This window comes from Orcinus orca, chromosome 5, assembly GCF_937001465.1.
Source record: "Orcinus orca chromosome 5, mOrcOrc1.1, whole genome shotgun sequence".
NCBI classification, from domain to species: Eukaryota; Metazoa; Chordata; class Mammalia; order Artiodactyla; family Delphinidae; genus Orcinus; species Orcinus orca.
This window is the reverse complement of record NC_064563.1, coordinates 66,280,784-66,301,650: the sequence shown is the minus strand read 5'-3', so window position 1 is coordinate 66,301,650 and position 20,867 is coordinate 66,280,784. Positions and strand designations below refer to the sequence as shown.

At 50.6% G+C, this 20,867-nt stretch overlaps 3 protein-coding genes across 11 annotated transcripts in view; 2 read left to right on the top strand and 1 right to left on the bottom strand.

Moving 5' to 3' along the window:
* The window catches only part of ECE2 (endothelin converting enzyme 2), a 33,697-nt gene extending 18,648 nt beyond the window's left edge, over positions 1–15,049 (bottom strand). The window contains exons 1-3 of one of the 2 annotated variants that reach the window (XM_004278427.4): positions 14,606–14,851; positions 10,364–10,647; positions 8,519–9,840 (exon numbers count right to left, since the gene is read on the bottom strand). In XM_004278427.4, coding sequence (XP_004278475.2) covers positions 9,553–9,840; positions 10,364–10,647; positions 14,606–14,801 — 768 coding nt within the window. In that variant the 5' untranslated portion in view covers positions 14,802–14,851 and the 3' untranslated portion in view covers positions 8,519–9,552. Of the gene's footprint in view, positions 1–8,518; positions 9,841–10,363; positions 10,648–14,605 lie in introns of those variants that run through there. The other variant, XM_004278422.3, reaches the window with a different exon arrangement.
* Positions 6,533–8,893, top strand: CAMK2N2 (calcium/calmodulin dependent protein kinase II inhibitor 2). Its single transcript, XM_004278428.3, has 2 exons — positions 6,533–6,961; positions 7,847–8,893. Exons 1-2 carry the CDS (start codon positions 6,793–6,795, stop codon positions 7,915–7,917), a joined length of 240 nt encoding a protein of 79 aa, XP_004278476.1. The 5' UTR covers positions 6,533–6,792; the 3' UTR covers positions 7,918–8,893.
* Positions 15,050–15,412: 363 nt separating the features above from the next.
* On the top strand, positions 15,413–20,846 carry ALG3 (ALG3 alpha-1,3- mannosyltransferase). Of its 8 annotated transcripts, none has more exons than XM_049710592.1 (9): positions 15,413–15,770; positions 17,643–17,742; positions 17,840–17,987; positions 18,097–18,257; positions 18,749–18,869; positions 19,294–19,499; positions 19,640–19,717; positions 20,311–20,454; positions 20,598–20,846. In XM_049710592.1, the coding sequence occupies exons 1-9, from the start codon at positions 15,428–15,430 to the stop codon at positions 20,758–20,760; spliced, it is 1,464 nt and encodes a 487-aa protein (XP_049566549.1). In that variant the 5' UTR covers positions 15,413–15,427; the 3' UTR covers positions 20,761–20,846. The 8 variants fall into 8 exon arrangements, 7 of the variants coding, with proteins under 7 accessions (XP_049566549.1, XP_033259058.2, XP_049566552.1 ...); XM_049710593.1 differs by having other exon boundaries at positions 15,579–15,807; XR_004476044.2 differs by lacking the exon at positions 20,598–20,846 and having other exon boundaries at positions 19,626–19,738; positions 20,312–20,449.
* The last annotated feature ends 21 nt before the right edge of the window (positions 20,847–20,867 follow it).

Genomic DNA, 20,867 nt, shown 5'->3' with positions numbered 1-20,867 from the left:
ATGATATCTCATTGTAGTTTTGATTTGCATTTCTCTAATGATTAGTGATGTTGAGCATTCTTTCATGTGTTTGTTGGCAGTCTGTATATCTTCTTTGGAGAAATGTCTATTTAGGTCTTCTGCCCATTTTTGGATTGGGTTGTTTGTTTTTTTGTTATTAAGCTGCATGAGCTGCTTATAAATTTTGGAGATTAATCCTTTGTCAGCTGCTTCATTTGCAAATATTTTCTCCCATTCTGAGGGTTGTCTTTTGGTCTTGTTTATGGTTTCCTTTGCTGCGCAAAAGCTTTTAAGTTTCATTAGGTCCCATTTGTTTATTTTTGTTTTTATTTCCATTTCTCTGGGAGGTGGGTCAAAAAGGACCTTGCTGTGATTTATGTCATAGAGTGTCCTGCCTATGTTTTCCTCTAAGAGTTTGATAGTGTCTGGCCTTACATTTAGGTCTTTAATCCATTTTGAGCTTATTTTTGTGTATGGTGTTAGGGAGTGATCTAATCTCATACTTTTACATGTAGCTGTCCAGTTTTCCCAGCACCACTTATTGAAGAGGCTGTCCTTTCTCCACTGTACATTCCTGCCTCCTTTATCAAAGATAAGGTGAGCATATGTGCATGGGTTTATCTCTGGGCTTTCTATCCTGTTCCATTCATCTATATTTCTGTTTTTGTGCCAGTACCATACTGTCTTGATTACTGTAGCTTTGTAGTATAGTCTGAAGTCAGGAAGCCTGATTCCTCCAGCTCTGTTTTTCGTTCTCAAGATTGCTTTGGCTATTCGGGGTCTTTTGTGTTTCCATACAAATTGTGAAATTTTTTGTTCTAGTTCTGTGAAAAATGCCAGTGGTAGTTTGATAGGGATTGCATTGAATCTGTAGATTGCTTTGGGTAGTAGAGTCATTTTCACAATGTTGATTCTTCCAATCCAAGAACATGGTATATCTCTCCATCTATTTGTATCATCTTTAATTTCTTTCATCGGTGTCTTATAATTTTCTGCATATAGGTCTTTTGTCTCCTTAGGTAGGTTTATTCCTAGATATTTTATTCTTTTTGTTGCAATGGTAAATGGGACTGTTTCCTTAATTTCTCTTTCAGATTTTTCATCCTTAGTGTATAGGAATGCCAGAGATTTCTGTGCATTAATTTTGTATCCTGCTACTTTACCAAATTCATTGATTAGCTCTAGTAGTTTTCTGGTAGCATCTTTAGGATTCTCTATGTATAGTATCATGTCATCTGCAAATAGTGACAGCTTTACTTCTTCTTTTCCGATTTGTATTCCTTTTATTTCCTTTTCTTCTCTGATTGCTGTGGCTAAAACTTCCAAAACTATGTTGAATAAGAGTGGTGAGAGTGGGCAACCTTGTCTTGTTCCTGATCTTAGTGGAAATGCTTTTAGTTTTTCACCATTGAGGATGATGTTGGCTGTGGGTTTGTCATATATGGCCTTTATTATGTTGAGGAAAGTTCCCTCTATGCCTACTTTCTGCAGGGTTTTTATCATAAATTGGTGTTGAATTTTGTCAAAAGCTTTCTCTGCATCTATTGAGATGATCATATGGTTTTTCTCCTTCAATTTGTTAATATGGTGTATCATGTTGATTGATTTGCATATATTGAAGAATCCTTGCATTCCTGGAATAAACCCCACTTGATCATGGTGTATGATCTGTTTAATGTGCTGTTGGATTCTGTTTGCTAGTATTTTGTTGAGGATTTTTGCATCTATGTTCATCAGTGATATTGGCCTGTAGTTTTCTTTCTTTGTGACATCCTTGTCTGGTTTTGGCATCAGGGTGATAGTGGCCTCGTAGAATGAGTTTGGGAGTGTTCCTCCCTCTGCTATATTTTGGAAGAGTTTGAGAAGGATAGGTGATAGCTCTTCTCTAAATGTTTGATAGAATTCGCCTGTGAAGCCATCTGGTCCTGGGCTTTTGTTTGTTGGAAGATTTTTAATCACAGTTTCAATTTCAGTGCTTGTGATTGGTCTGTCCAGGTTCTACTTCTTGATTGGAAGAGCTATTAAATATTTGGGCCATTTTTCTCCTACAACAAATGTTCATCTCAGCACTGTCTATAATAACAAAAAAAAATGGGAGGGGATTCAATGTCTGAGAGTAGAGGACTTGTTAAATAACTCAAACATCCATACAATGGGATACAATGCAACATTTACAAATGATAGAAGAGTTAATACTATCGGGAAATGTTCTCCATATAGAGTTAAGTGGAGGAGAAAAAGAATTACAAAATCTCATTTTATTGAAGCAAAAACGTAACAAAGCATAGGTTAAAAAAAGAGATTGGAAGGACATGCAACAAAATGTGAATCTGAATGTATCTAATGATGAGGTTACTGTTAACTTCTTCTTTATGCTTTTCTGTATAATAGCTAACAATTCTATTGTCTAGCATTTACCTAAGCACTTTATGTATGTTAACTTATTTAATGCTCACAATGACCCAATGAAATAGAGTCTACCAATATCACTGTCCAGATGAGGAACCTACAACACAGGGAAGCTTAATGACATACCTAAAAGTCACACATCAGCGAGAAGGCAGATCCTTGATTTGAATCTAAACTCCATACTGTTAACTACTAATCTCCTTTCTAAGTCAACTGATTTGTCTAGGGTCAGAGTGTGATGTTTGATAAATGGACTATATCATCAGTTTTAAACCTTTTTTTAAAAAAATCACTAAAACCTTTTTATTGCAAATGTAATATACTCCAGAGGTATATAGAATAAAAGATGAACTTCATTCTGCCAGGATCCCAGTACCGTCCTCAGAGATAAACATTATTAGCAGTTGGGTATGTATCCTTCCTGCTCTTTCTTTTATATTCATTTACATACCTAAATACACTGGTGTGTGTGTGTGTGTAAGTGTGCATACGTATGTATACACACATATGAAATCATACTCTACACTTGTTCTTTGGTGAGATTTCGGCAGGCCTTGGAGATCTTACTATGTCCGTCCACACAGATGTGCTTCATTCTTTTTTGTGATTTATCAGCTTCTGCTAAATAGAAGAGTCCCAGAAATACCCTCATGGTGTAGGCTTCCCTTGAGTGGACAGGGTGGGAGCAACGCGTCCGGGGAGAGCTTAAGAAAGGAGAAACATGATCATGAGAGATGTGAAAAGATGACCCCCAAATATTTGTAACTGATTGTATTTGTTTCCTAGGACTGCTGTAACAAAGTACCATGAACTGGATGGCTTAAAACAGAAACTTAAAATGAATTCCCTGGCGGTCCAGTGGTTAGGGTGATGGACTTCCACTGCAGGGGCCGTGGGTTGGATCCCTGGTTGGGGAACTAATGCCGTGTGGTGCAGCCAAAAAAAAAACCAAAAAAAACCCAGAAACTTATTCTCTTACAGTTCCAGAAGTGAGAAGTCCAAAATCTAGGCAGGGCCATGCTCTCTCAGAAGGCCCTAGGGAAGAATCCTTCCTTGCCTCTTCCATCTTCTTGTGGCTCCCAGCAACACTACGTGTTCCTTGGCTCGCAGCCACATCACTTCTATCTCTGCTTCTTCACGAGGGCTTCTCATGTGTGTATATGTCTTGTTCACTTGTTCTCTTCTTACAAGGACACCAGTGATTGAATATAGGGCCCACCCTAATCCAGTATGACCTTAGCTTAATTTGGCTAATTAACATCTGCAAAGACCCTATTTCCAAATAAGGTCTATTCTGAGGTTCCAGGTAGACATGAATTTTAGGGGGGGACCCTGTTCAACCCACTACACAGGCCTACAGTTCCCACTTGAATAAAAGTGTCATTAATACTCAATTGTCAAAAGGCATATTATTCTTCTGAGAATGTATGGATTAATCTCACTAGGTTTTGAGGGGCTTTTAAAAGAAATTCAATGCATTTTCACAAAAATCCAAGCAAACTTTACTTCATTTTAGCTGTGAAAATGAATTTTCATCTCATGGTCAGGGATGCAGAACATCAGAATTTAAGTAAAGGAGCATAATTTAAAGAACTCCCTCCAGGGCTTCCCTGGTGGTGCAGTGGTTAAGAATATGCCTGCCAATGCAGGGGACACGGGTTCGAGCCCTGCTCCGGGAAGATCCCACATGCTGTGGAGCAACTAAGCCCGTGTTCCACAACTACTGAGCCTGTGCTCTAGAGCCCACGAGCCACAACTACTGAGCCCACGCGCCGCATCTACTGAAGCCCGCGCTCGAGAGCCTGTGCTCCGCAATGAGAAGCCCGCTCACCGCAACGAAGAGTAGCCCCTGCTTGCCGCAACTAGAGAAAGCCTGCACACAGCAATGAAGACCCAAGGCAACCAAAAATAATAAATAAATAAAAATAAGTAAATTTATAAAAAAAAAACTCCCTCCAAATTTTCACAACATAGCTGAAACATATATTACTATATCTTTACAATTATGCACTTATGTCTTTTGCTTTAATCACAATCCAGCATGTACCTTACAGGACTAAGATTATTTAAGAAGGATCTCCAAGTTAAATTGTTGTTCCTCCAGTCTCCCTCATTCTGAGGGGAGAAACGAGAAATGTTTCAGTTCCTCACCCAGTGCTCTCATCCTATTCTTGGCAAGAAACTGGATGGCCCCTTTAGCATTTTTGGTAGGGGCAGCTCATTACCTCCTGAGACAAACCACTTCACCTCATGACAAGTTCATCTACAAAACTATCATTATGTAGGTTCTATCATCTCTAGGCTTCACACTAGAACATGCAGGCTCAGAGAGGTATGCATATTACGCAAATGCATGAGAAAAAGATGGGAAGGATATATATGAAAGGTTCTGTGTGATTTTCCAAATTTCCCTAAAAGGTTACAGATACAAATGAACTAATTTTTTAAAACTAATTGTGGGGCCATCAGTTCAAGGCCACACAGAAAGCGGCAGAGGCTGGATTGGAACCCATTGCTGGACAACCCCCTGCGGGGGTGGAATTTTTCTGGACTCTCTCCTAGTGACCCTGAGCTCCAGCTTCTCCTGTCCTTCCAGGTCTGGAGGCTCCTCTCACTCCAGATGGGCCTCCACCTCCAGCTTCAGCCCTCATCCCAGAGACTAGGACACAGCAGAGGAGGGTTTGATAGGGATAGGATTATGGTCTTGAGTGAGGCCTGTTCAGAGGCAACTCTGGCACTTCCCAACCTCGTCCTGAGGGCAGCCACCATGGCATTCGCCTTTGTGTCCCCAGGACTAACACGTGGTGAGGAGTTGCTGGAGGAAGGAGACCCAGCGCCAGGAGCTAAGTGATTTAGAGGGCGGGAGGAAAAGCGCTTCAGGGACAGTGGAGAACTCTCCGCCTCGAGTATGGACTGAACGTCCGGATGATAATTACCCTTATTAGCGCTGTCGTCACTGTCACCGAATGTGAGACGCCCCCCTCCCCCAAGGCCAGAGATTGCGCCAGAGCCCCAGCGCGCTAGCGAGCAGGTGACGAAGCCGCTGACGGCCAGAGGGGGAGGGGGGGAGAGAAGAGAGTGCGTTACAGTTCTTGAGGCGAGAGCTGTTACGCGATGCACCGCACCCAGGGCGGAGGCGTCCTCTATCCCTGCCCCTCTACCTCCGGACACAAACTCGCGCGCGCGACGCGTCCTCAGGCGCTCCGGGCTTCCCCGTGTCACCTGCAGCCAGGGCGCCCCCCGCGACGCCTTCATTCATTCCTCCTACACTGCAAGCGCAGCGCGGGCCTCGGGGGCTGGGAGAACCGCAGGGCGCGGCGGGCGCTTTGAGCCTGAGTTTCGGCGGCTGCAACAGCGCTGGGGGTGGAGGGCTGCCCTGGTGAGCGCGCGTCGGCCCAGTTACCGAGAATCCTTCAAGAAGAGACCGAGACCCCCAGCCCTGTTGCTGGCGCCGAAACTCGGGCTCAAAGCGCCCGTCGCGCCCTGCGGTTCTCCCAGACCCTGAGGCCCCCATGTGTCACTACGGCACACAGAGGCCAAGAATGGAGACAGATACAGAAGAGCAGAGACACTTAAGAGATAGACGTAGACAGAGACCATGACACAAAGAGATATGGGGCACTGAGACAGAGATACAGACACATGGAGATAGACTGACATATAAATAGGCGCAGACAGAAACAGAGGACAGTCAGAGAAACACAGGCTCCAGACGAACAGTTTAATACCCGAAGAGCAACCCTGTACAAGACCGCGCCAGCCCCGAAGAGCAACCCTATACAAGAGCGCGCCAACGGCGGGGGCACCACCTATGGGCCTGAGCTATTCCCGCGTCCTGCGGGTTCCAGCACATCTCCGCCGTATCCGACTCCCCCCTCCTCGCAGCGCTTCCGGTGTCCGCCTCCTGCACCCGTTGGCCGGTACCATTCGCCCAGCAGCCAGTCCCGCCAATGGCAGGACCCTCCCATTTTCGCTCCTTTGCCTCCGCAGAGAGCTTGGGCCCGCTCCTGTCCGCACACCACCCCACCCCCGCGGCCGGCCTCCCTCCGTGCCCTGGCCGGTGTCCTCCCCACCTCCACTGCGCCCCGCCCGCCGCGCTCTGCGGCAGTCGGGCGCTCATCGTCATTCCGCTCTCGCCGCCGCCGCCACCCCCGCCTCCCCGCGCACCGCCTCCGCCCGGTCCCCGCCGCCGCCGCCGCCGCCGCCGCCTGCCCAGCGGCCCGGGAGGCGGAGGCGCGGGGGAGGAGGCCCCGCTTGGCTCCGCAGCCCCGGATGCTGTATGACTTCATCTTTCCGCCGGCTCCCCTGCTGAGCTAGGGCCGGTCCGGCAGCTAGCCCGCCGCCCGCGCCCCGCCGCAGTCCCGCGCCCACCCCGCACCCGCCATGTCCGAGATCCTGCCCTACAGTGAGGACAAGATGGGCCGCTTCGGCGCCGACCCCGAGGGCTCTGACCTCTCCTTCAGCTGCCGCCTGCAGGACACCAACTCCTTCTTCGCGGGCAACCAAGCCAAGCGACCCCCCAAGCTGGGCCAGATCGGCCGAGCCAAGAGAGGTACGCGGCCGGGGCCCGGAGTCGTCGCTTGACCCAGAAACCCTCCGCCGGGCGCCCCCCGGCTGCAGTTCCCCGCCAAGCGCCAGCAGCTCTTGCCGCAGACCAGCGCAGCCAGCCGCTCGCCGGCCAGGGTTGGAGGGGGGGTCCCTGCTGCAGTGTTGTGTCCCCCTCTTCCCCTCTCCTGGGAAAGCAGTGCCCCGGATTCGATGCTCGCCACCTCTGGAAGTAGAGTCTTGGCACCCGGGCGAAGGGGAGGGGCCGGCCGGGGCATTTGGGGCTGCCTGAAGTGGGAACATGGGGCGACGGGCCGCTTCTTCGGGAGCAAACGCTGAGTCGGTGTATGCTACGGAAGAACCTTCGGGTGGGGAGGGATGTCTGACTGGAGAATGGGCAGGGGGCCGGGGGTTCGCTTGTCCTGGTTGTTTGCATGGGGAAGGGGCTCTGTTAGTGCCAGGATCGGAAGAGGGGTTCTAGCCGCAAGAAGGTTAGGTTGGGTAGAGGGCTGGAATAGATGGAGATTAGGTTTGAGGAGGGAATTCTGTTGAAGTGAGGGTGGAAGAGGGGGATCCCATGAGCAAAAGCTTTCCGATCAGCTCGGATGGAGGAGAGCTCAGGCGGCGGGAGGGTTTGGACCGGAAGGTTGAACGGCTGGAGTCTTTGGAAGAGGGGCGTTCCTCCACAAGGAGAGGAGTGGGTCTGTGGGAGCTGGGGTCAGCAGTGGGTTGAGTCGGCAGGAGAGTTCGGACGGGGAGGTCACTGTAGCACGGAGGTCCGAGGGGCGTCTCTGGGCCACGGGCAGTAGCTGAGCGGGGCGCGGGGACCAGGGCCCCATTCTCGCCGCCGCCCCCCGAGACCGCGCGGCTGACGCGCTTTCTCCCTGCGCAGTGGTGATCGAGGATGACCGGATAGACGACGTGCTGAAAGGGATGGGGGAGAAGCCGCCGTCCGGAGTGTAGACGCGCCGGCTCAGGCGGCGGGCTCCGGGCCCAGCCCCGCGGCGGCCAGGACCGCGGGCCGGCGATGCGGCTGCCGGCCCCCCCCGCCCCGGCCCAGGCGCTCGCGGGCGGGGGCTGCAGGGCCGCGCCGCTTTCGGGTCATAGTCGCTGCCGCCGCCGCCAGGCACTCCGGAGCTGTCCGCTTCAGCACCACGGCGGCGGCGGTAGCGGCGGCGCGGACCGGCCCGGAGCCCGCCGCCGCGCTCATGCACTTTAGAACCTCGGGCCGCAGCCCCACCCCGCACACCGGAACGGACAGAGACCCGCGGCCCTCAGCCCCGGCCCGTCCCCTCCCGCACGGCTCCCCTGCCCCGCCCCTCTCAGGCAGGTCTGGTCCGCAGACCGGCTGCCTGCCGGTGTCGGACCTCGCACGCGGCCAGGGATGTTTGGCTGCACATTTGCATGAGCTTCCCACCCACCTGAGTCCAGCCCTCCAGGCGCTCCTCACCCTCCACCCCTGTCTGGCGTGACCCCAGCCTCAGCCTCTTTCTAAGGGACTTCCTCAGCACATTTGTATTTTTATATCCGACTCTTTGTTTACTGATTCCCCTCGTGGTTCATGCCCTCCCCCCCCCCCCCCCCACGGTCTCGGCCACGCTCTTCTGCGCCTGGCAGATAGGATGGGTGTTGAGGCTGGGATGGGACAAGCCCCTAACATGGTAACCAACCATATGACCAGTCTGCCCATGGCTGACCCCAGGCGGCTCTCTGGCAGACCCCTCCCCTCAAGGTATCACCTTCCAAGGGCCCAGGTCTGATTTTACCTTGGACCCCTGCGTCCTGCCCCTGGGAATCCAAATGCGGGCTGCATTGCATCTTTGGATGACACCTGTAGCCCTAGCCCTGGAGATATTCTCAACCCCAGGGATGTCCTTTGTAAATGTTCCTCCATCCTCACTGTACCAGGAGTGTGTGAATAAACACAGACCCCCCTGTGTGTGCGTGTGTATGTAGCTGCTGCTTTGGTTTGCTATAGGAGCCAGCCCAAAATGGCTCCAATTCTTTTTGGGGAGGGGAGCAGATACTTGGGAATCTCAGGTGCATGTAACTGACAGAGAAGCGTTGCCAAGTAAACACAGGCAGGTCAGCCTGGCCTGGGAACATCATTACAGCGTGGCCTCCTTGGGTAAATAATACAACCTGAGCAGGATAGGTCACCGGAGTTGGGGCTGGAGCTGGGGTCAGAAGCAATCTAGATTCAAAGTCTGCAGCCTCCTATGAATAAATCCAGGTTGAATGGGGGTCAGTAACAGGCCCCAGGGATACAAGTCTCCAAGTCTGGCTGGCATGCACAGGGGTTGTGCTGAGATTTGCCCCTGGGGATGAATCACTGATGGTTCAGTATGGTGGGGGAGGAAGTTGGGGAATCCAGGAGAGATCTGAGGAGCCTAAGAAGGAAGTCAGAAACCTGAGATTTGGGATCTAGTTTGACCTAGCCTGTATTTTTTTCATGTGGGGTTGCTCCCATCAGCTCTGTCTTAGTTAGGCATGAGGCCCCTGGGATGTGGGCACTTTGGACCTGACCTTAAGCCCTGAGTCAGGAATTCCGAATACTTGAGCCTGGGGCAGAAAGGCAGGAGAACCATGCTTCTGGCCTCACAGCTGAATGGCACTGAGGAAGTCCTCATGATCTGAGTCCTGGAGGAAGCAGGGTGGGGTGAGAGGTCTAGGAGGTGAGAGGATCTGGGCCCCAAGGGCCAGCTGGGCCACACTGAGCTCTTTGCCCTTCTGCATAAGGTAGAAATGGAAGTGGAAACCATTGCCATAGGTTGCATGCCTCAAGGACCAGCCGTAACGAGCTTGGGCGTAGTGTCTTGTCCGAAAGTGGGGGGCAGCAGGGGTCATTGAGATGAACTGGCCCCCAGGGACCAGTACTCGGCTCACCTGAAAGGCAGATAGAGAAGCCATTGGTGAGAAGCCCATCTCCAGGTTCTCAAAGGTCAGTATGGCCCCAGATGCCCTCCCAGTGAAATCTCAGGTACTACCCTCCATCCAGTAGCTCAGGGCTTTCCATGGCAAAAGAGTGAGGCTTCCTCTCTGCCCCTGGTTGTTCCGTGGGGGTAGGGCTATATTTTAAACAGGTAGGAGCATAGGAGTGATGTCAGGTGCAGGGGGCACTGCCTTCCTGTCAGCTGCTTACCTTCCCTACCTGGAACCTGGCCGCGACCTCATCTCTATGGCAACACAGTATTCAATCCTCAGCCTCTGTGAGCCTGGCCACTCCAGCCCCCTACAATCTCGATCCAGCTTAACACCCGCTTCCTTCAGGTAACCATAGTCCCGAAGGGACCCACTACTTGTTCCAAACCATGCCTCCTTCTGGCTTCTGAGTTCTTCTAGTCTCCTAGAATCTTAACCCCTCATCCCCACCTCTTGATCAGCCATCTTTCCCTTGGTGCTCCCTCACCTCACTCAGCACCTGGTCCACAGTGTGGATACCTTCAGAGGACACATTCCAGGGATCCTGTTCTCCAGTCAACAGGGCATCCAGCGTGCCCTTCTCGAGCACCACGTCAAAGGAGCCACTGGGGAAGCCCAGTGCCCGCACGTCCATGGTCTCCCAGCGCAGCTCGGGCACGTGGGCATATCGAGCCCGCATGGCAGCCACCACTACTGATGAGTAGTCCACACTGGTCACATCAGGGAAGCCCCCAAGGAATAGTTCGTAGCTCAGGGCACTGTTTCCACAGCCTGGGGTGAGAAGGGGTGGATGACAAAAGGTCTAGGTTAGCTTTGGTTCTCACCTCCCCAATTATCCATCCACTCTTGGCCTGTTTTCTCTCAGCTCAAACCCTCCCGTACCGAGGGAGAAGCAGCACGGTACAAGAGCATGAGCCTTAGAGTCATACAGATCTGGGCACATATCCTGGCTCTATCATTCCTGGCTGTGTGGACTAAAGCAAGTCGTTTACATACTAGGAACTTGGATTTCCTAGTCACAAAAATGAAGATAACAATACCTAGCCTACATGTAGGATGTGATGTTCTAAATTTAAAAACTAAACAGCTGAAGAGTAGGAGCTTTGAACTTAGGAGTTCAAAGATTTGGGTTCTGATATCTCTAGTCATACAGTCATGGCAGGTCATTCAACTCAGCCTCAGTTTCCTCAGACTCAGAATGGGGATAATATTGGCATCATAATATTATTAATAGGATAATGCTAGTAGTATCCTAATTCCTAACCTCTCAGAGATCCTCTGATGATATCAGCCCTGGGAAGACTTCATGTTAGGGGTTTTTATCTTACTTTGCTTTCCAAGGCAGAATTAACAAGTGAAGGGGAAACTAAGTGGGGACACACAGTGGAGATGATTCCTTGTAATTTCTTCATGTATGACTGAGCGCCACATATTGGGTTCTGCTGATGAATAAAGAGCTTCTGCCCTCAAGGAGCTGATGCTCTGGTGAGAGGAACAGATGTGCAGTCAGAAAACTGCCACATAATGCAATGAGAGTTTCAACAGGGACAGGCTGCAGGAGCACATAGGACAGTCCCTGTCCCCACCTTAGATGGGTGGGCCAACAGGATCGGGGGAACTGACAACCAGTCAGAGTCTTGAAGAATCATAACACTCTGGTGGGAAGTGCCCAGAAAGCAGTCCCAAAGTGGTGGAGGGTGGAGGTTAGAGGAGTGGATGTGGACCTACTGCCCAGTGGGCATGGCTTCCTTCAAAGATCTGTTGGCCTCTTCCAGGCCCTCTTGTGGTCAGTATCAGCCCAAGAACAGGCCTGGATGACAGTTCTTGGTGGCCTCACATGGGGATCCCCAGCTCTTGGGATTAGATTGCCTTTAATCCCCATTTGCCTCCCTAAGAGGATCACAGAATCAGCTGTTGGGATAGCCCTAATCCAGCAGGCAGAGCTTGGCACCTGGACAGGTGCCAGAGACTGCTGGCTGGTCCCTGGCTGCCCCTTCTTGTGTTCCTCCTCAGGCTCTGGGGCTCAGGAAGAGTACAATCTTACCTGGGAAAACCCAATGTGTGCGTCCCAACACTGGAACCACAACAGGCTCTGGGACGGGAGGTGAGGGTGGCTGAATAGGAGACTCTAACCCAGTTCATCCTGAAATCCCACTGGGTTCTCTGACCACAATGCCTTCATCACCCAACACCTGACCTCATATGCCTGCAGAGCTCTGCCTAACTGTGGACAAACACAAATTTCCTTCCTTCGTTTCCTTTGGTACAGGAATGGTATCTCCCAAAACAACTTTATTAAAGATGAATGGAAAATAAAACTTGACCACAGGACCAGTTATGCCTACAAAGCAGTGACTTGGGGCTAACAACTAAGATGAGGCTTGGAACCGCCACCGCTTCCCTAGGTGGGGCCTTAGGGAAGCAGAGTTCTGGAGAACTGAGCCAGATCCAAGAACCCATCATATGGGAGCCCAGAGCTATGTGGATGCTATCCCAACACCAAGAGACTGAAGTGTAAACCAGAATATCAATTCGCTTATTTATAATAGGACAAAATACCCATCATGGGGTCTGGACAGTCAATCCTCTGGTCAGTCCCTTGTGTCTCTATAGGAAATGCAAATTGAAGCCAAATTATAATCAGAAGATTCTACAGAGCATGGAGTCAAGCAAGAAGAGAGAATCAGAGAAGTATAATGACAGCAAAACTGGGACAGCCACATGAACTCATCTGTAATGAGGAATCTAGCCATAGGGACCAGACACACAAGTCTTCAGGCAAGGTACTCTTTCTCCGAGCAGTCCTGGAGAAAGTGCCTCTCTGACTCCCATTTTCAATAATAATAATGATAGCTAACAGTTTTTGAACACTAGGTCCCATGCTGAGTACTTTATAAGGATTATCTCAGTTTATTTTCCCAGTAGCTCCATACTGAAGATTCTATTATAAAAACCATTGCCATTTTCTAGTTGTGACACCAACTGTATAGCCTGAAAGACCTAAAATATTTACTATTTGGCCATTTTTCAGAAAAAGTTTACTGAACCCTAACCTAAAGTAGTTCTCATTATATTTATCACTAACCTCTAGGGGTTGCCATGAGGATTAAATAAGTTAGAAAGGGCTCACCACATTCCCTAGCACCTACCAGGTGTTCAATTTGTTTGTTTAGGTGGAATGTAACATAGGGTAGCCCCCAAGCTGTGGGTCCTGTTCTTAGATCTTGGGAATCCTGTCTGGAAAGTTTTTCTTTTTGATTTTTAGACTTTTCCCTCCTCTATCCAGAAAAGGATATCTCCCAATCGGGCAGAACTTAAGGCAGTGTTACTCTGCCAATTACCAGCATGAGAATCAGTCTGTGGGCTTGTTGAAAATACAGACCCCGGGACCCGCCTTAGACCATCCCTGGAATTATATACTCAGAGTGGGGTCCAGTTTTCCAGGTTATTACACTAAAGCTTGAAAAACATAGATCTATGGTAAATCTATAAATAAATGCAATTGTTTAAAGCCACAAAACTCAAGAGAGGTTTTACCTCTGGGGGGAAGAGGTTTGGGGGACCACACAGAAAACCTTGGATATACAAGGCTTTTTATTTTTTCAGGCTTTTTTCTAGTTATCTTTCATACTCACTCAATCATCTTAAAAACCTGATAAATAAGTATGTACTCTTACTTTTTATTTTTTAAGGCTGAGAAAATGGAGGCACAGAAATTTAAGTATTTTGCCCATGATTCCACAGCTAAGATGACATGTGCTGAGATCCCTACATAATTAGCTGCCTCCAGGGTTCAAGTTCTTAAGCACTTTCTAGTCCTAGAAATGCTGTATTTCTCAAACCGAGTAGGGTATACACACACATTCAAGTTATTATTTATACCTTACATATATACTGTATTATAAATGTCTCATATATGTGAAATATTTCACTTAATACATGGTTTTAAAAATAGCAAAATAAAAACTATAATTGGAAGGAAATCCGTTGTTTAATCAAACTTCACTGGAGCCCCCAAGGCTGGCAGTGGAAGGAGAACCCCAAGGGGGGCAGGTGGACCTCTCAGAGCCCCACCTGAAACCCCAGCACTTATTCCTTTTGGGGAGTCACACCAATCTCGGCTGCAATCTCCCCTCAGAGGGAGCTGTCCTCATCCTCACTGCACACGGTGGGATGGGGGTGGGGTGGGGGGGTGGGGACGACGACGACATAGGACCAAGTTTCAGTTAGAGCTTGGAGAGTCAAGAGATAACTCTCTGGGCGACAATGGCTCATGGTGCCCAGTGGCGCACACAGAAAAGCGCTAGGCATTGCGCTCAAGGTGCCTGCACGTGCCTTATCCGACTTGATTTCGCAGTCCCATTTCTAGAAGTGAATCCGGGGCTCAGAACAGGCTCATGATTTGTCCTAAGTCCTACAGTCAACTAGCGCTGGGACTTGAACTAGTTACTGTGAACTCTCCAGTGCTCGAGGCTGCCTCCCCAGGGTCCGGAAAGGGGTCATGGGTCACCTACCACACTCAGACTCAGAGAGACTGTCTTTCTCCTGGAGGGTCCCCGGACTAAGAATCTCTTGGCTCCTGTTTGCCCTGCCTAAATACTGCCGAGATTCTAAAGGTACTGGATCCTGACTTCTGACTGGGGAGTCCTCTGAGAGGGGCAGGCAGGAGCGAGGGGCGGGGCCAGTCCAACCAGCTCCACCTGGGCTGGGCAGCCCCGGGACTACCCACCTAGCACGAGGATACGGTCCTCCGGCCTCAGCTCCGGCTCTAGGAGGTCACGGAAGGAAGAGAAGTCCCCGAACCACTCGTAGGGAGCAGAGTCGGCAGCGTTCCGGTAGCGCTGGTCCCAGTACTGGACCTCGCGGTACCCACAGTTCTTCTCTGGTAACTCCGGCAGCGGCGCCCAGGCCCCAGGACAGGCCATGATTGCGGCTGCCGGGCCTTGAAGACAACTGGCCCCCACGTCTGGGCGGGGCTTGGCCCCTTATGTAGCCAATTGGAATGGCTGCATATAGGAGGCGGGACCCTTGTGTCTCCGCCCAGCACCAGCAGTTGCTCAACATAAACACGTGGAACTTCCGTCCTCTGCTGAGCGCTCTTGGAAGAATCCTCCGGGTGGGAAAATAATATCGTCCAGACCCTGAATCCTCTGGATGCGCTGCTCACTAACTTCTGAGAGCCACACTCATGGTGTCAGACTCACTCCGGCTCGTCATTGCCCCTCTCATATCTTCAGTTTGGCTCCTTCCATTAAGAAGTCTGAAAATTAATGAAACATTCATTTCTTCCTAGTTTTGAGCACCCGAAAGGCTCTGGGGGGTGGCGGGAGTAGCGCGGACAGAGTTCTTGCTCTCCAGGAAAGACTGGCATGAACGCAGATATTACCAACATAGGCGAAGTGTTATGCTAGGCGGGGGAGGTGCGGAGGAGGGGGGGGGGAGACATGGCGTGGGCAGGAATGTTACTTTTCTGGACAAACGTTCGATCCACATTAGCTCTTGTGTGCCCAGGGCTAAGTGTGTACTGAGGAGTAAGACTATTCCTGCTCGTATGGAGCACGCAGTCCATCAGGGGAGACATGTGGAAGAAGTAGATTTTAGTGGAGTAAATAAGGACCCCGGCAACTCCAGTCAGCCCTCGGTCCGTTGGGGCACGCGGCGCGGGAAGCGGAACCTAAGTACCAAAGGGTCGGGCTTCCGGGGTAGCGGGCCCGCAAGTGCGGCGCACCTTCAAGATGGCGGCAGGCCTGAGGAAACGCGGCCGGGCAGGTCCCGCAGCTCGGGCGGTGGAACTGTGCGGGCAGTGGCTGCGGCGCGCCTGGCAAGAGCGGCGCCTACTGCTGCTGGAACCGCGCTACACGCTGAAGGTGGCCGCCTGCCTCTGCCTGGCGGAGGTGGGCATCACCTTCTGGGTCATTCACAGGGTGGCATGTGAGTGCGCCGAGGGGGAGAGGAGGGTGGGAAGGGGGACCGAACCCCCGACCAAAACTGGGACCCACATTCGGAGCTCAGACTTAGACCCCTGAGCCACTCAGTCATCAGTTGCAGACTCGTATCTTTTACCCAAATCCTGCTCCGCGGAGAGCCAAACCCGATCTTAATCCCTCCCAGAAAACCTGGGTCCAAGTTAATGGCTGCTGCTGCTGTTTGTCTCTGTGGCTTTGGACACGTCACTTCCCTTGCTGGGTCTCAGTCTTCTCATCTGTTCAATTCTGAGGTCTGGAAGTCTCTTCTCAGTGATGGCATTTTCTGACGGTTTGAGTCTGTTTGGCATTATTGGTGACTCCTCTCCAGGCTGAAAACACTGGACTTAAGGCTTACTTGCTAAAGACATATTTCAATACATATTTATTGAGTGCTTATTATATGGCTTACACTATGCTAGGTACCAAGGGTACAGTGGTGAAAAAGAGACACATTTCCTACTTACGTGTGTGGGCCTGGACAAAGATAACAGAAAATTACAACACATCATATTCATCATGATGGTAGTAGACAGGGTGCTTTAAAGGACATAGGAGGGCATTTAATGCAGACTTGAGGAGTCAGAGAAGGCTTCCGAGAGAGTGCTCCTCGAAAGATAAGAGCTAGTTCCTTGAGGAAAGAGACAAAAGGGATGTGTGTGGAGGGGAAGAGTACTCTAGGCAGAGAGAATCCTGTATCAAAGAGCTCCTGTCAAAAGAGAAAGTCTGTTTCCTTTGAGGAACTGAAAGAATTTTTTCAGAGCTGGAACACAGAAATCAAGTGAGGGTAGTACTAAGAGATGAGATTGCAGAAGTCAAGACAAGATCATGAAGGAATCTGTACGCTGTGTTAAGGAGATAGTTAGCATGGTGTTTAAGAATTTAGAGCTCCATGTGTTCCAATCTCAACTCTACCCTTCCTAGCTCAGTGTTCTTGAGCTAGTCACTTAACCTTATTAATTCATAATTTCATGTTCTAAAAATGGGAAGAATAGAATTTGGTCTTTATCTTAAGAGCCTTGGGGAATCATTGAAGAGTTTTAAGCAGAGAAATGTGATATGATTTCTATTATAGGATGAGCTCTCCGGTTGCAGGGTGGAAAATATATTGTAGTGGGGTGAAAGTGGAAGCTGGGAGCCTGGTTAGGGAGTTCTTGCACCATTGTGGCTAGAGATTATGTTAGGCCCAAATTTGAGTGCATGATAGCAGAGAAGGATGAGATAGTAGAGATATTTAGGATAAAGAATAGGCAGGGGGCTTCCCTGATGGCACAGTGGTTGAGAGTCCACCTGCCGATGCAGGGGACACGGGTTCATGCCCCAGTCCGGGAAGATCCCACATGCTGCAGAGAGGCTAGGCCTGTGAGCCATGGCCACTGAGCCTGCGCATCCGGAGCCTGTGCTCCGCAATGGGAGAGGCCACAACAGTGAGAGGCCTGCGTACTGCAAAAAAAAAAAAAAAAAAAAAAAGAATAGGCAGGACTTGGTGACTGGGGGTTGGAAATGAAAGAGAAGGAAGTATCAAAGGTGTTTCCCAGGTTTGTGACTTGAGCAGCTGAGAGGTTAATGGTACCATTCATGGAACCCAGGAAGGGGAGCAGATTTGGAGTGGAAGGTTATGAATTCCATTACAGACATGTTTGAGTTTGAGATACCTGGGTTCACCCAGAGAATGTCAGATAGGCCTTTAGAGAAGGGGTTATGTTAGAAGTCCCGAGGATGAGCTGGAACTCTGTGCTTTGATGGGCTGAGGCAGAGAAATTCTGAACCTGGAAGTAACCACACCATCCTGTCGTTTTCCAGATACAGAGATTGATTGGAAAGCCTACATGGCTGAGGTGGAGGGCGTCATCAATGGCACCTATGACTATACTCAACTGCGGGGTGACACTGGACCTCTTGTGTGAGTGGGGATCGGCTGTTCAGTGAGGATGGGAGGGGCTGACTGGATGCCAGGCCGGATAGCTTGACCCAGACTCACGTTCTTTCTCCTCTTCCAGGTACCCAGCCGGCTTTGTGTACATCTTTATGGGGCTATACTATGCCACTGGCCGGGGCACTGACATCCGCATGGCCCAGCACATCTTCGCTGTGCTCTACCTGGCCACTTTGCTGCTTGTCTTCTTGATTTACCACCAGACCTGCAAGGTGAGTCCTCACTACCAGGAACAGGGGGCCCCAAACTGGGAGGGCTGGGGAGTGGGGATGGTTCAGGGTTGGTGAGCTGACCTTTTTCCCCACTGTGCCCACCTCTCAGGTACCTCCCTTCGTCTTTTTCTTCATGTGCTGTGCCTCTTACCGTGTCCACTCCATCTTTGTGCTGCGGCTCTTCAACGATCCAGTGGCCATGGTGCTGCTCTTCCTCAGTATCAACCTCCTGCTGGCCCAGCGCTGGAGCTGGGGCTGCTGCTGTTTCAGGTCAACACCCCTCCCTTCTGGCCCCCTCTTTCATTTTCTGTATTCCATCACTTTCTCCCCAATTTTCTGCAGCAGAGGAAGTAAGGGAGTGGCCAGACAGTGTAGGTCAGTTAGGGCCATACTAGGTGAGTCCAGGATGTGTAGAAAGTCTTCACCCCCAGGCCCCCTACACACACACCCTCTTCCCATCCTCTGTTTCCTCCAGACAGCATCTGCTGTTGGCGTTGGTCATTGCACTTTCTAAATACTCAATATATATTTGCTCACTTAGTCTGAGTGTAGAGACAAGGTATGAGCACCCTACTCCCAGCCTCTTCCCAGGCTTCCTTATCCTCCCTCCAGCAGTTCTGAGTATGAGTGCTCACCCTCTGCCTGGAGCTTGCTGGCAGGGGAGGGGAGGAGTTGCTGTGGTGATGGTGGGCTGTACATCTTTGGGTGGGGTGCATGGCCCTGGAGCTGATCTCCACTCTCCTCTCCCCTATCCACTGCAGCCTGGCAGTCTCTGTGAAGATGAATGTGCTGCTCTTCGCCCCTGGGTTACTATTCCTTCTCCTCAGGCAATTTGGCCTCCGTGGGGCCCTCCCCAAGCTGGGCATCTGTGCTGTCCTTCAGGTATTCCCTCCTTACCCTTTCCCCTTTCTAATGAAGTGGAGGCCACTCTGTCTGGCCTCCTTTCATCCTTGAGACTTCCTCAAAGACAAGAGACAGAGTTTTGGAGTTGATTCTGATCTGGGCAGCCACCACCTCTAGGCTTTGGTTTCTTTAGCTGTCAAACAAGGGTGTTGAACTACATGGTCTCTGAGAGCCTTTCTAACTCTGCGCATTTATGACTTGGTGAATCCAAACTTAAAGCACTGTTATTACCTGCTTCTTTGGCCCAAGGCTCTTGTCTGGGTGGGTGGGCTGGCTTTCTTGCTATTCCTAGTGGGAGTTAGGGATCCTCTGAGACCTATACCCTGTTCCCCCTCCTCTCAGTGATTAGCATGAGGCTGAGGGTGAGCCTGGGCAGCTCTGTTGACATCACACCCATCCTCAGGTGGTGCTGGGGCTACCCTTCCTGCTGGAGAACCCCGTCGGCTATGTATCCCGCTCCTTTGACCTTGGCCGCCAGTTTCTCTTCCGCTGGACAGTGAACTGGCGCTTCCTCCCCGAGGCCCTCTTCCTGCATCGTGCCTTCCACCTGGCACTTTTGACTGCCCACCTCACCCTGCTCTTGCTCTTTGCCCTCTGCAGGTGGCACAGGTGAGAAAGGGGAGCAATTTCATGAGCAGACATGGGGGAAGGAGTGAAAGGCCTAGGCCTTCGGGGCTGCATGGGGAGATGTTGAGCTCCGCTTGGCCCACATTGGGGGCTTGATAAATGTCTCAGTGGCTTCTCCCCAGGACAGGGGAAAGTATCCTGTCACTGCTGAAGGATCCCTCCAAAAGGAAGTTTCCACTCCAGCCCCTCACACCCAACCATATCCTTTAAATCATGGGAAGGTAAGTCTTGCCCTCTCCAGCTGAAGTTGGGGTCCTTGTCAACTAGCCCTGCATGGCTGGTGACCTGGGAGAGGGAAAAGGAGATAGCAGTAATAGCTACAGGGCCCATTCATAGAGCTCTTACCAATACTGTGCTGAGCACTTTACATATTTAAGCATTTTTTATTCTTTATTCTAAATATTATTGAGTTACCATTATGAGTGCTCACTCTCTGCCTGGTGCTGCCCTAAGAGGTTTACATACATTCTAACATTTAAAGCTCACAAGAGACTCTGTTTTATCCTCACTTTACAGATTTTAAAGATGGGAAAATTAGGGCTTTAAGAAGTTAAGTAATTTGCCAAGGTCACATAGCTAGTAAGTGATGACTCGTTAGGCGTTAGGGCTCTAGATATTACTGCCTCCACATCAGACTGAGGAATAGGTCCAGAGAGGTTAAGAAACTTGCCCAAAGGTATGCATCTAGGAACAGCAGAGCCAAGGGGCTATCTGACCCCAAAACTTTTGTCCCTCTGCTTTGAAACCTCCCTACCCCTTCTGCTCCTGCCCTTGGCCTTGACCACTGTATACAGATTGTTTCTGCCCTCTTCACCTCCAACTTCATTGGCATCTGCTTCAGCCGCTCCCTTCACTACCAGTTCTACGTCTGGTATTTCCACACACTGCCCTACCTCCTGTGGGCCACGCCTGCACGCTGGCTCACACACCTGCTCAGGTACCAGCTGGGACAACCTGGGGGCGTGGGAAGGGGTAGGGAGCTCCTCATCCCAAGACTGTGACCATGGAGGGGCAGGGGGTGAGCTGAAGTGCTGCAGGCCTAGAACCTGGACGGACCTGGAGCTTATTTCTCATCTCCAGGTTGCTGGTGCTGGGGCTCATTGAGCTCTCCTGGAACACATACCCATCCACGTCCTGCAGCTCTGGTGCCCTGCACATGTGCCATGCTGTCATCCTGCTGCAGCTCTGGCTGGGCCCCCAGCCTTTCCCCAAGATCATCCAGCACAGCAAGAAAGCCCACTGAGATCCATCTCTTCCCCTCCAGTCTATTCTCAGGACCCTGGATGGGGATGGACTGTGTGCCCTTCCCAATAAACTTTCTGAAGTCCACTTCTGTGCAGCCTACATGGA

Excerpts from the sequence above, each read along its gene's own strand:
- ALG3 (XM_049710592.1), top strand. The coding sequence starts at position 15,428 with ATGGAGCACGCAGTCCATCAGGGGAGACATGTGGAAGAAGTAGATTTT. Across the intron at positions 17,988-18,096 it reads TTTACCACCAGACCTGCAAG|GTACCTCCCTTCGTCTTTTT; the intron begins GTGAGTCCTCAC and ends CCCACCTCTCAG. Across the intron at positions 18,258-18,748 it reads TGGGGCTGCTGCTGTTTCAG|CCTGGCAGTCTCTGTGAAGA; the intron begins GTCAACACCCCT and ends TATCCACTGCAG.
- CAMK2N2 (XM_004278428.3), top strand. The coding sequence starts at position 6,793 with ATGTCCGAGATCCTGCCCTACAGTGAGGACAAGATGGGCCGCTTCGGC. Across the intron at positions 6,962-7,846 it reads GATCGGCCGAGCCAAGAGAG|TGGTGATCGAGGATGACCGG; the intron begins GTACGCGGCCGG and ends CTCCCTGCGCAG.